Source organism: Acipenser ruthenus, chromosome 49, assembly GCF_902713425.1.
Source record: "Acipenser ruthenus chromosome 49, fAciRut3.2 maternal haplotype, whole genome shotgun sequence".
Lineage (NCBI taxonomy): Eukaryota > Metazoa > Chordata > Actinopteri > Acipenseriformes > Acipenseridae > Acipenser > Acipenser ruthenus.
Genome location: NC_081237.1, coordinates 4,902,583 through 4,915,497, shown reverse-complemented (window position 1 = coordinate 4,915,497; position 12,915 = coordinate 4,902,583). Strand labels below are relative to the sequence as shown.

General features: G+C 43.1%; 1 protein-coding gene across 3 annotated transcripts; it reads right to left on the bottom strand.

The window, feature by feature from the left end:
• Nucleotides 1–1,848: 1,848 nt before the first annotated feature.
• LOC117428978 (SURP and G-patch domain-containing protein 1) lies at nucleotides 1,849–12,117 on the bottom strand. Of its 3 annotated transcripts, none has more exons than XM_034048051.3 (14): nucleotides 12,045–12,116; nucleotides 10,658–10,823; nucleotides 9,621–9,718; nucleotides 9,087–9,365; nucleotides 8,304–8,427; nucleotides 7,190–7,293; nucleotides 6,363–6,486; nucleotides 5,637–6,001; nucleotides 5,359–5,465; nucleotides 5,058–5,235; nucleotides 4,619–4,725; nucleotides 4,115–4,260; nucleotides 3,450–3,579; nucleotides 1,849–2,811 (listed from the first exon to the last, which is right to left on the bottom strand). In XM_034048051.3, the coding sequence occupies exons 1-14, from the start codon at nucleotides 12,061–12,063 to the stop codon at nucleotides 2,785–2,787; spliced, it is 1,974 nt and encodes a 657-aa protein (XP_033903942.2). In that variant the 5' UTR covers nucleotides 12,064–12,116; the 3' UTR covers nucleotides 1,849–2,784. The 3 variants fall into 3 exon arrangements, with proteins under 3 accessions (XP_033903942.2, XP_058871186.1, XP_034768116.1); XM_059015203.1 differs by having other exon boundaries at nucleotides 12,054–12,078; XM_034912225.2 differs by lacking the exon at nucleotides 1,849–2,811 and having other exon boundaries at nucleotides 4,078–4,260; nucleotides 12,045–12,117.
• Between the last annotated feature and the right edge of the window lie 798 nt (nucleotides 12,118–12,915).

Sequence of the window (12,915 nt, the reverse complement as noted above, 5' to 3'; positions counted from 1 at the left end):
GTTGTTATCCAAAACCATGGAAATAACAAGAGCAGACGGCTCCAGCCACCCTCCCTTTCACATGCTTACCCCAGGAGGGTCACATGGGCTGTCAGTGCGCCTCCTGGCTTTCTTTCACCACACAGGACCTCACCCGCAAGCACTGGCATGCTGTATATGAGGATGCAGACAGGGCTGGGAAATGTCAGTACCGGTGTCTTTGTGCTCACGCAATATTTTGAACTTTACAGAGCACTGACACAAGAGGCTATATCCAAACACCCTGTTAACTTAAAGCTGATGTTAAAAAAAAATCTTCAAATATAAAAACACAGGAGAACTGCTGCTATTGTTGAAATAATTAAAGTGGGACTTCAAAGAGGGAAAACCAGGATCTTTTAACAGTGTTTTGAGTGTCTGAAGTGTATTTTTGTCATTGAAAGTAAGGTAATCTGTAACTAGTATGGGGTTTACTCATGTTGCTTAGCTCACTGAAGTCAGACCGTGTGTTATCTACCAATTGCACGTGCATGGATGTCTATAGGAATATATAAAACGCCTGGGTTCTCTTTATAATGAATCAAACCAGCAGCAGTATTGATATTCATCACCAGCGATTAAATAGACCCCAGCACTGGAGCAACTGGAAACCACGCAATCAACACAAAACTATTAATGAAAGGGAGGGAAACACACAACTATAAAAATCATTTCAAGCTTTTCTACTGTTTTAATATCTTATTCTCCGCAGCCACGCCGAGATGTAAAAATCACTCCTCTCAGCCATTCTGTCCCTGATCATCACGTCCTCTATAATTAGAGCTTAATTACAGGAAGGCTCGGTTAATTGCATTCAAGGAAAAGTGGGAATTAATTAAACAGCAGCTGATGGTACAGTGAATGCACTCTTAACACTGGCTATGATGGGACACAATCTAAAGCACTTGAGTTTTTTTTTTTTTTTTTACTCTGTTAATGTTTATGTATAAAGAAAGCTAATTGCATTAGATTTTTAGAGGCACAAACAAAAAAAAAAAGATCAAGAACGGTTTCACTTTGTTTAGTGAACAACAGAGTCATGTTTTAACTGGTTTCATTTAGATTTTGCTCCAGCTGAAACCTTTGTTACCACCATAAATAATTATCATCAACCCAATAGAACATGCAGGTTCCGCAGTGCCTGACATCACACACGTTTTAAAAAAGGCTCAGAGGTCTGAGAAGGGCGGTCTACCCTGCCAGCACTATGCAACTTCTATTAAAGTCTTCCCCTGTAGAGCCCGTTTTGCTTCGCTGGAAGTTCTGGGCTAAATTTAACAAGTGTAAACCCTCAGGAATTGCAAGCGGATGATCTAGTTACACAACCACAGTCCAGCACTCTCTACGGGGCTCTATATTGAAGGCTGGCTCCGTGGCGCTAAAGGGCGGGCACACAAGCGGACATTACCGTCCCACGATTGCCATACAAAAGGTCAGATTGTTGACCACGTGTCAAAAATAAAAAGATTCCAAGTAAAGAGTGGAGCCAAGTTTATTTCCTCCACTCTTCTCATTCCAGGAACTACAGCTATATCTGGAAACGATGTGTGGATGTCAGAATCAGAATTACTTCTCACTTCTGTATTGCAAAAAATATTATTATTAATCATCGTCACCAACAATAATACTGCTTAAGGATTTATGCATCAGAAGTCAATGTCGTCCTCAAAGTCTTATCTGTTTGGCTGCTGACAGGAGTTCACACAAAAAAAACCAAACCTTTCTATTTTTTAAACAAGTTGATGCAGATTTGCAGCTGAGCCACATTCACCAGGCAGAACAGCTGCATAACCACAGGAGTCCATGCGAGAAAGAACACTGAGGGACATGTAAAAAAAAAAAAAGTTTATTGTCAACAGAACACGACATTCACTTTTACCCAACTATAAATGTAGCAACAAAACACACACACACCTAGACAAGAGATTTCTAGCAGAAGTATTTTGTTTTGAGGTGGTAAGGTTTGACCTTTCAGTCGAGACAAACCTACACACATAGTGGGCTTGCTTGTTTCAGCGACCTACTGATTACTGTATACTCCCTTTCAATGTTGATCTAATTAAAAAGAAGGTACTGAATGCTGACAAAGATAAATACACCATGCAGTCAAACCCATTGAAAGGGATTGCCAGGCAACAATTGGGTGGAGGCTGGGGTGTGCAAACAGCAAAGGTCCCATCACCAACAGATATTAAGTAGTACCCCCCATGAAAAAATGTTAAACACTCCATCCAATCGATAACCTGGTGGAAACTGATGCATCATACAGGTTAGTTCATGCTGCCTCTTTTCTTTTAGAAATACAGTACTACAAGAATCGCTCAAGATTAGAATGCTGTAGATTTTACTGAGAACCACTGAAACAGTAAGACGTGTGGCTAATTTGTGCAATTGCAACCAAGTGTCACTATTGCATTGCAAGAATCAAATAAGGTAATACGGTAACCGTTGAAAAAAACACACGAGACACATCTCCTGTATTGTGCTGCTGTAGTGAAAACTACAACACAATGCCACATTGATCACTGGATGTATCCAACAGTACCCCTTGCCTTAACACCAGCACCTGCAAGAAGAGCCTGGCTAGAGCAATGGTTTCACCAACACAAGCATGCAGAGGATTAACTTCCCTAGTATTGAATTTTGATTGAAGCATGCAGATGATCAAGACAGTCTAATGATGGACTAGACAGCACCAAACTCAGTATGGATGGTATTTAAAAAAAAAAAAAAAAAAAAAATGTAAAGTGATTTGAACTTTCTCCTTCAGTAGTATGGTCTTCTTGGATTGTTCTGAAACAGAAAGAAAAAAGAAATGATTAACTAAAATTAGAACCGTCAGTATCATTCACAGCAGGCCTCCATATACCCCCAGATTCTGATACCTTCAACAACTTGTGCTAAGGACTTTAGGAAGTTTCAGCACAACTGAATGAGAAGTTCCTTAGATACATGTCATAATACAAGTGTGACATACAGATTAACTGATAAGACAGACAGCCTCCATACGCACCCAATAACTTGCTCTAAAAAAATTCCTTTTCAAGTTTCACCACAATTACAAGTGAAAGCTGCAAAGGAAAATCTGCACCCAGCCCAGATCACTGCAGGAATCTGCAGCTGCACCCCCAATGCCCAGTGTTGCAATGCTCAGACAAGCTCTGCTTCAGCTCTTAGTTAAAAATAACCATGGAAACGACACAAGGACACAACCCTGATCAAGAATGCGCGCCGTGTCAGGACTAATCACTGTCAGCAGCAACAAGCATAGCATAACCGTGGAAACCCCTTTAAATGCTGCCTTAAAAAGAAGCCTCAGGTCATCCATGTTTGCAGATAACACGGCTCGCTTGCACAGTTAATTCCAGCGCGCCACTGCTTAACAGATTGAGACAGGAGGTCCCAGCATTCCGGATCGTTACGGGTCGTACCAGCGGGTTGGGTCTGAAGCGGTACGCCAGCATCATCCTCTTGCGGAACGCGTCGTACTCGTCGTCATCTTTCGAGAGATCCGCTGGCCGGTCCACCCCGAACCCGGCCCCGTCCACCGCGGTCGTGCCTCTGCCAGGGAGAGAGGGAGGGTTAGGGGCTCACAAGACAGGTACTGCTGGCACCAATATTCGGACAAACACTGCTTGGAATGTATTCGCCCGCAAAACTGGCCATGTTCACATTCGTTCCTAGAACATTACAGGGATGGAAATGAGACTCCTATTGCACAGCAGTTTCACTCATTCCAGGTTTTAATACATGCTTGATTATCCACAGTGTCTAGTAAAACCAGGAATGGCTCAAACTACCATGCAATGGGAGTCTTTATTTCCATCCCTGCATTATACTGACTGTATCAAACACCTACATCAAGCAAAGGATGCAGATTGATTCTACTGGAATTTGATAGAGCGCTGGGTATACAATATCTGAGCAATGGTTGACCTAAATAACAGTCCAGAGTTATTTTTTATATATAGTACAAGGGTTATCTTTCAGATCTGTTCTACAGGTCTGCAGTGTGTAAGAGGTACAGAAATGCAAAAACAGTGAACCGTCGCATCCTACCTCTAGAGTGAAAGCGTTCTTTCATGCAGCCGCCCACCTGTTCACTGGGTTCTTGATGCCTTGCCCGTCTGATCCCAGCCCGTCTCCTTCCTTCCAGCCCATCTTCATCAGCATCTGGAACCCGAGGTTCTCCACAGTCAGCTTGAACTCCTTGTACTCCGAGTAATCCGGCTCGCGTCCCTCCTGCAGGGGGAAGAGAAATCAAAGCAGGTTAGAGGCTTGGGGTCCCAACACAGGCTTACAAAGGGTTTAAGTTAGGTGTATTATTATATGCACGATCGAGCTGGCACCTAACTGCAGTGCACATTAAATAGAACCTGCTTTGGCACGCCTCCCATGGTCATTCATGGGAGAATATTTCTGTATGTGCTGCCTCCCCACCCCCAGAACCATCTAAGGGGTCCTCAGTTTAGGAAAAGTTGGTTTGCTGTAATCAACAAGCCCTTGCTCTTGTAATGCACTCTATATACTTTTTTCCCTTCTTGTATTCTTACAACAGGGGGAGTGGGGGAACGTAGCCTTGTAAAAATGCTCCCCTAACCTTCAGTGCCTTGAAGGTCTCCATGAATTTGTCCAGTTCATCAGGGGGCAGGAAATCCCCAATGAAGTGCTTGCCTTGGCCCATCTCTGTCAGCTGCTCTGCCCACTCTGAAACAAACAAACAGATTTGTTAGCAGGTTGCCAAGGGTGTTAAATTGCGTGGAACGGAGGTCACTCAGGCTTGCAAACCTGTATCTCTGGACACGGTTGACTCAGGACTCTGAGATCTTGGTTGGCTGGTTTACTCAAAAGGTACCAAAGACTACTGCATAGAAATTTCAGCCATTCCAGGTTTTACTAGGAGCTTAGTCACAGTGTATAGGTAACAAGCTCAGGTGCGCCTTACTAAACTCCCAGCAAAACGAGGAATGGCTCAAACTGCTATACAAGAAGAGTCCCATCCCGGGAGTATTCTGCATGTTTGAGTGTATAACCCCCACCTTTGGTTTTCTCCATCTCCATCTGGCGCAGTCGGTGCTCCCAGGTGCCCCCTTTGGTGTCGATCTCCTCGTCGCTGTCGTACTCGTGCTGGTGGTCCCTAATGGCCTTCTCCCACATGATGTGCATCTCCTGCATGGCCCGCTTGTGCTTCATGATCATGTCGAACATCTGCTGCATCTAGAGAGAGAAATATCGCATTAAACTGAAACCTTGCAGACAAATTTAGCCCTGGATTACAGTAAATAGTCCACAGCGTTTAAAATACATACATATATATTATATTAAAACAAAGAGACGTACCTCCTGCTGCTCTTTCAGCTGTTTCTTCTGGTCCTCCGACAGTTCAGTGACCCCCACCAGACCCACAGGCTTGCCTTTATCATAGCCGAGACCCCTCAGCTCCTGAGCTGCAAATACACACACCAGACAATGCTGTTAAAGGCATTGGTGCAACTGAATATAGAAATACGAAAAGAAAGCTAGATTCAATGACAAACGTTTCACTGTCAATGTCAAGCGAATGACAATGAAATGAAAATCAATAAGGGTCTTTCACCCTTAAAAACAAACAGCAGTACCACTCAGCGCTGCAGGCTCCGGCTCTGGGGGTATGATGATGGGAGGTGTCGGGATGTCCAATCTGTCGTCCTCGGCCCCCCAGCGGCTCTTTCTCTTTCTCTTGGTGGCGGAGGGTCCGGGTGAGGGCTGTGGAGCTGGTGCTGGTGCTGGTGCTGGTGCTGGTTCCGGGGAGGCGGTCTGTGCTGTGACGGGGGGTGGGGGGAAAGTGCGTGGGGGGCTCCTGCGTTTCTGCTTCACTTGGGACTCCCGGTCCCCCGATCCAGCCCCGGCGCCACTGGAGTTCTGAGCCCTGTTGGCGCAGCGAAACTCCTCCACTTTCTGACGGTAGAATCTGTGATCCTTGCTGTGTGTCTCATATAAAAACCTAAGGGGAGGCCAGAAAGAGAGTGAGAGGAGTACAAAACACATATAAAGTCACGTTTCTGTGCTGTGGGCTAGGTTTGCAAAGATCTGAATCGCCCCCAAACTTCACTGCACTTGGGGGCACTTAAAATGCAATAAGACTTTAAATGTAAGATTCTGCCCTAACTCATTACAAAACAAATATAAATGTTTGATACAGTCCAACAAGACGCACCTGACCTTGTTACCTATATGCTGTGGCTAATCAAGCTCATAGTAAAACCTGTAATGGATGAACTTGCTATGCAACAGAAGTCTTATATCCACCCCTGCACAATAGAAGCTGCTGTTCTCTGCTGGTGGAAAGCAGGTGTTTCTCTTACCTGAAGGCGGAGTTTTCGCAGTTGTTCTGAATGGCGATGGCTTCCACTTCGGGGCCGCCGTCCGCCACAAACTTGGCCAGTTTCTCCGCCACGATCCGCGTCTCAGGGTCCACTGGGGGTGAAACTTTAAGCAGGCTATCAGTACTGGGGTTCAACCCAAACACTAACTCAACAGCCACTTAGCGTCTACGTTGACCAGGGGATAAGAAGGAGGAAAGGGGGGGGGGGGGAGGAATTGTATTTTAAAAGAGGGACCCCCAATTCTCCTAATAAATGCACTCATGCCAATTCAAGAAAGAAAGAGAAAAAAAATGTCTTTGTTGCCCCAATGTCTGTTGATGAAAATGACTCAGGACGGAGGACTGGCAGCACTGGCGACTGAGAATAGTTCTCTTATCTTTCTCTCGAGAGCAGGTAAAGCAATCCAAGCTTATCCACACTGCCTTCCCCCTTTTCAACGCGCTTCACGCCTGCCCTGCACTGCACTGCACTGCACTGGAGGGATCATAGCTTCTCTTGCGGGTGAGGAAGCAGTTCAGTCTGCCATGCTTAATGCCTGCCCTGGACTGAAGGGAGCACCCTTTCACTTAGTGAGAGAGGGAGCAGTTCAGCCTCCATGCACATCCAATCGTAGACCTCTCTCACAGATCTAATTTAAAAAAAATGACATCCCCTGCTTTTTATATGGTTTACATTTAGTTGTAGCTGAATATAATATTTTACACATAGTCTACACTGCCCTGGGTGGAATGGTTTAAACAGTGTGCAGAAAGGTGGATGTTTTACAATGCTGAAGCGCAGGGAGCTCTCTAGCAGAATAACCTTACCTGCAGAGTATGAGGACGATGTGTAGTTTGGGTTGTCCTTCCTTAGCTCTGCAACTTTCCGCCTGTAGTACAGATAATCCCGGCTATTCTTATCATACAAGAACCTGCAGACAAAACATTGGAAAGTGTTGATATACCTGCAGCCATAACTAGAGGAGATTAGCAATCATCCGAGAACACAGGCTCTCAAGTGATGAAAGGGGAGAGAGATCCCCACTTGTCATGGAATGAAATGCCATTTCTTTCTCAGTTAACAGAAACTAAGTTAAGGTTGACGAGTATGGATAAAAGAGGATTTTCTACACTTAGTTTATATGCTTAAAGCTATCGACAACTTACTCCGTTAATGAAAGTTAAGTCAGTTGCGTTTGTACTTTGCTGAAAAGCCATCAAAGCACTGAAATGTACATCCGGCACCATGGAAATGTCCTTCAGTGGGCAAAAAGATGAACTGCTTCTGGCAGCATAAATCAGGCAATAACTAAAGACCGCCTCTGAGTAGCATTCCGTGCCATTCCATGTTTTCCATCGAGTTCCCCGCACTTATATGTGCAGCAGTGTGGAGTAGTGGTTAGGGCTCTGGACTCTTGACCGGAGGGTCATGGGTTCAATTCCCGGTGGGGACACTGCTGCTGTACCCTTGAGCAAGGTACTTTACCTAGATTGCTCCAGTAAAAACCCAACTGTATAAATGGGTAATTGTATGTAAAAATAATGTGATATCTTGTAAGTCGCCCTGGATAAGGGCGTCTGCTAAGAAATAAATTATTATTATTATTATTATTATTATTATTATTATTATTATTAATATGTGGACTTTTCTAGTCTTTATATGGGCACATATGGAAGACGCAAATGCATGATAGCCTCTTATGAGGCTAGGAGATAGTGTGTTACCTTTGTTGCATGATGACCTAATAGTAAGATGCCAATCCCCCCAATAAAAATTGATTTATTTTTTTTTTACTTTCAATTAAAAATATTATGTGTCCAAAACTACTTCAAATGTTTTTTTCCCCGGCTATTTTCAATCATTCATGCATGAAATACACCCTAAAAAGATGAATAAACGAATAAATACTGCAAACAAATATCAACGAAGAAGTGTCCTTACGAGAACACAGGGCTGTCCTGGTAGTCTTCCTTAGCTTTCTTCTCCAGCTCCGGGCCCCCTTCCGCCACGAACCGGGCCAGTTTCTCCAGTATGGTGCGGGTTTCCTTGTCCTCTGGGGGGGAAACTTTAAGCAGGCTATCAGTACTGAGCCTTAGCTCACAAACACACTCTCTCCCACTCGCAACACCAGTCAGGCTCTACAGGATCACTGAGGGGGAAGGGAGGGAGCCGGGAGAGAGAATGGTAATGAAACGGAGGGGGAAAGAGAGTCACGTTCCATCTCTACAACTCACAGCTAAGAGCAGACGCAAGGCTTTTCAATTCTGTAAGAGCTACTAAGTCTTTTTGGTCTTTTCTGCTCACCCAGTGTTGTAATGTGTTCTGCACACCAGGTCATTCAATAAGAGGGGAAGGCATCAATGTGTTTAAACACACCTACGTTTAATAGCTTTACCATATGATTATGTGGTGGAGATAGCAAAGTTTTTTTTTTTTTTCTTTTTAACATGTCTTTTTTTTAGCATACTTTAACAGGGTCAATTACTTTTATTTCAAAATCCTTTCGTTTTTTCTATGCCTACTATAAAATATACATAGCTTAAAAACTAAATCATAGCACAAAACACAATAATAATTGCCATGAAAAAGAAAAGAAAAATCAAATCGGACCAATTCCTGCAGCTATTTAGCCCTTCACTGGCTCTTACTAGACCGCGACACAAGACCGATAATAAAAAATATGCACGCTAAAAAATGCACAATTTTTATTATTCCTCTTTTTACCTTTGACCTCCAGGAAGTGGGCGTCGTCTGCCTCCTCCTCCTCCTCATCGGGGGACAGGAAGACGCTGGCCCGGCTGGAGCTGGGGGTCTGCTTGGTGTGAGAGTAGCTCTTGAACTGGCTGAGCATGCTGCCGACCCCCAGCCCGGGCCGCTTGCCAATGAGGATGCCTTTCTTCTGTGGCAGGACCCCACCGCTAGCAGAAGCAGCAGCAGGTTTATTAGAGTTGTTGTTGCTGGTGGTGGTGCTGCTGCTGCTACTGTTGGGGCTCGAAGCTGTGCCTAGGTGGAAATGAGCTTTGAAAAGTCAGAATCAGGTCCAATCGCCCTCCCTCTTATCAAACCATGCTGTCTTTTACTATTATAACAAACTAGTTATCAGGCTATTCAGGTTTTATACATTATCCATAACAGCAAAAATCTGAATTTGAAGTTAACCTTTAAGGAATAAAGTCAAGCAGAAAAAAAAGTAATTTTAGACAGTAGTGCTATATTCTGAGTTTCAATACACACACACAGAGATGGGCTGTCCTGTACCTGAATCAGGCTTGTCTTTCTGCATCTTCAGAAACTGCTGCAAGAAGCTGCCATCATTTACAAACTTATTAGGCAACTCCCCCTGCTGGTGCACTGCTCTATTAAACAAAAAAAAACAAAAATATATATATATTATTATATTGCTGGGAGAAATATAAGAATATTCAAACAGGCAACTCCCACACTTGGTCTTTCAATTGGGCAGGCAATGCATCCAGTGTATTCTGGGGAAAAAAAATGATCATGTTCATATTGGTTCATATAACCTCGAATTTATACATGACTGTTATAAAAAGATCACGCAAAGGAAGCCAATGCATGACGGAGGTCTGAGAGTTTTTCTCTGCTTTCTTTAACAGCTAATTGGATGGAGTGAAGAGGTTTATTTTACTTTGAGGGGTTTTTGGTTTTGTTTTACTGTAATATGATCTGAATTATACTTCTATTCCAGCCAACTTAAAATGAAAGGATCTTGGAATATTCGGTTACATTTTGAAAGAACATTCGAACACAAAAAACAAACAAGCTTATCCCAGCACTAGTATGTTATAATACATCACATCCTTTATTTTTGTCAAGTTGAAGAATGCAAAATTAAGTTATACAGCATAGTCTGTTTCTGAGTTTAACAGGGTTTATTTCTTAAATGCCGGTGATGCTAAATATTTTAAAATACCAACGGTGAGAAGTACTATTGCAAAAAACCTTTTGCTTTTGGTGCCCTCTCAGACTGCCCATAGCACTCAGATCCACAGTGTCACTTTCTGCTTAAGAGACTGCAGTTTGATCACTTGAACCAGCCTTGTGATTGCACGTGACGTGAATACAGTAACACACGGGTTGTGAAACGGTGTGCTCGCTGCATGCTTGTGTGTAACTGTGACTTTCTCCTGCCTTCCACTAGGGATGCCTTTGTAAAGAAGCTGTTTGCTTCGCATATGACTTTTCCAACAACAACAACAAAAAAACAAAATCAATGTATAAAATGAGAATGTTAAAAACAGCGAAGGTTTCTGCAGTCACTGCAGCTAACATACTTAGGCGGAAGAGGTTTCTGATTGAGCTGGTTGTTGGTCCTGGCTTGCTGTGCCATTTTGGCCTCGATTTCTCGTTTCTTCTGTGCGATGAGCTCTTCCTGGCGCAGGATGTTGATGTTCATTTTGTTGTTTTTCGGTGCGGCACCGAACCTCCAACCGGACCGTCCTGTACAGAATTAGAAGGAGAAAAATACATCTAATTAATTACCATAAAACCGTATTTGACATTAATTAGAGCAGATCTTTCTACCAGCTGTAAGATTTTAGGGAAGGCAATAAGACTCCTGTTGCATAGCAATTTCATCCATTCTAGGTTTTACTACAAGCTTGATTAGCCACAGTGTGTATAGGTAACACGCTCAAGTGTGTCTTGCTAATCTCAGAGTAAAACCAGGAATGGATCAAACTGCTATGCAATGGGAGTCTAATTTCCATCCCTGGAATTTTACTGGCATTAAGGCAGCTGATTTTCCTGTTGCCAGTAGCTGCACAAAAACATTTTTTTTAAAATACATTAACTACTAATTTCTATAAACTTAAGACCATGAAAATATCAATGTGTCCCTTTCTTCAGCCCTGCTGTTAAACTACTGACAGCATTCTGTTTAGGGGTCGCTTACCAGTAGAATAATTTTATACTGGTAATAAGAAACTTCCAAAAAGATGCTAGCACAGGGATGGAAATAAGACTCCTATTGCATTGCAGTTTCATCCATTCCAGGTTTTAATACAAGCTTGATCAGCCCGCAGTGTATAAGTACTAAGAAGCTCAAGTGTGTCTTATTAAACTCACAGCAGAACTAGGATCAAACTGCTCTGCAATGGGAGTGTTATTGTAGTATATTTCCTCTCCTGGTTCTAGTCAATCCGATAAATTATAATTTTAAAAATCGGTAAATGTACAAACTACTTATTAGATGTAGCAGTTTGCACTACCAACAGAAACAAAGCTACGTCAAACAAGGACAACCGCAGACGTGAGGGAAGAATAAAAAACACCCACACATACATATCAGACAACTAAAACGCTGTTAAACTTCTAAATAAACTCAACACAGCAAGACGATATACACGCGTTATAATCTGTTAGGGCACTAGTGGGAAACTCGCACAATACCGTATCTTAAGAATACACTAATAACTAATCAGCAGTCGGTGGTGTATTATTTTTATCCGGGTGGTCGTACAGGACAGCAGGCCAGACCCTAAACAAAACCACACATAATATCGTCCCATTTAATTATTCTCAAATCGAAACGTTATGGTACGTTAGCTGAAAAATGGCCATTGCTTAATATTCTGTTACTTTCATACACGAAATAACTGGGCATCCTGAAAGGAAATATCAGTGTTATCTTGTTTAATTATTTTTATTGTTTTGTCCAACCTGTCTCACCGCTCTCCATGGCCGTTTTCGCTAAAGGCTTTATCGTAACTTCCGGTTCCGTTGCGCCCCGGTGCATTGTTGTACATTACTTTTTTTTTTTTGCATAATTCAGAACTACAACTCCCAGCGAGCCATTGGGGCGTTAAATTAGTAACCAAGACAAGGATACTGGCTGGTGTCTGTGCATGGCCGGGAGGAAGTCGTTTTAAGATCGCATATGCATGATGTATGAGCAGAGATATTCCAGAATAGGCACATGTGCAGATCTGTCTAATGTCTCATATTCTGCTTATGCAGATCTACAAAGTTTACAGTATCATGTACGGATAGTATTTTGCTGAAATGCTACATAATTACATCCTAGCATGCAATGAGCCAGATAAATCAAGTTCTTGCACCAAAAATACAATTTCGGGTTGAATTTCAGTGTATCGCATTCCCTGTTAAAAGGTTATTTAAGAAGATCTATTACCGGTGACAGGCAGAATGTACCGGTATATCAAATTCTATTGTTCTCCTTTTTAAAAAATAGTAATGAAAGGGGAAGTGGAGATAATCATCTCGTGTGGTCACTTTATTAGAAACTGCCTCAAGCCTGCCCTGGACTGGAGGGAGCACCGTTTCTCTTAGGGGGTGAGGGAGGGAGCAGTTCAGTATCCATGCCTCAAACCTGCCCTGGACTGCAGGGAGTACCCTTTCTCTTAGGGGGTGAGGGAGGGAGCAGTTCAGTATCCATGCCTCAAGCCTGCCCTGGACTGGAGGGAGCACCGTTTCTCTTAAGGGGTGAGGGAGGGAGCAGTTCAGTCTTCATGCCTCAAACCTGCCCTGGACTGCAGGGAGTACCCTTTCTCTTAGCGAGGGAGGGAGCAGT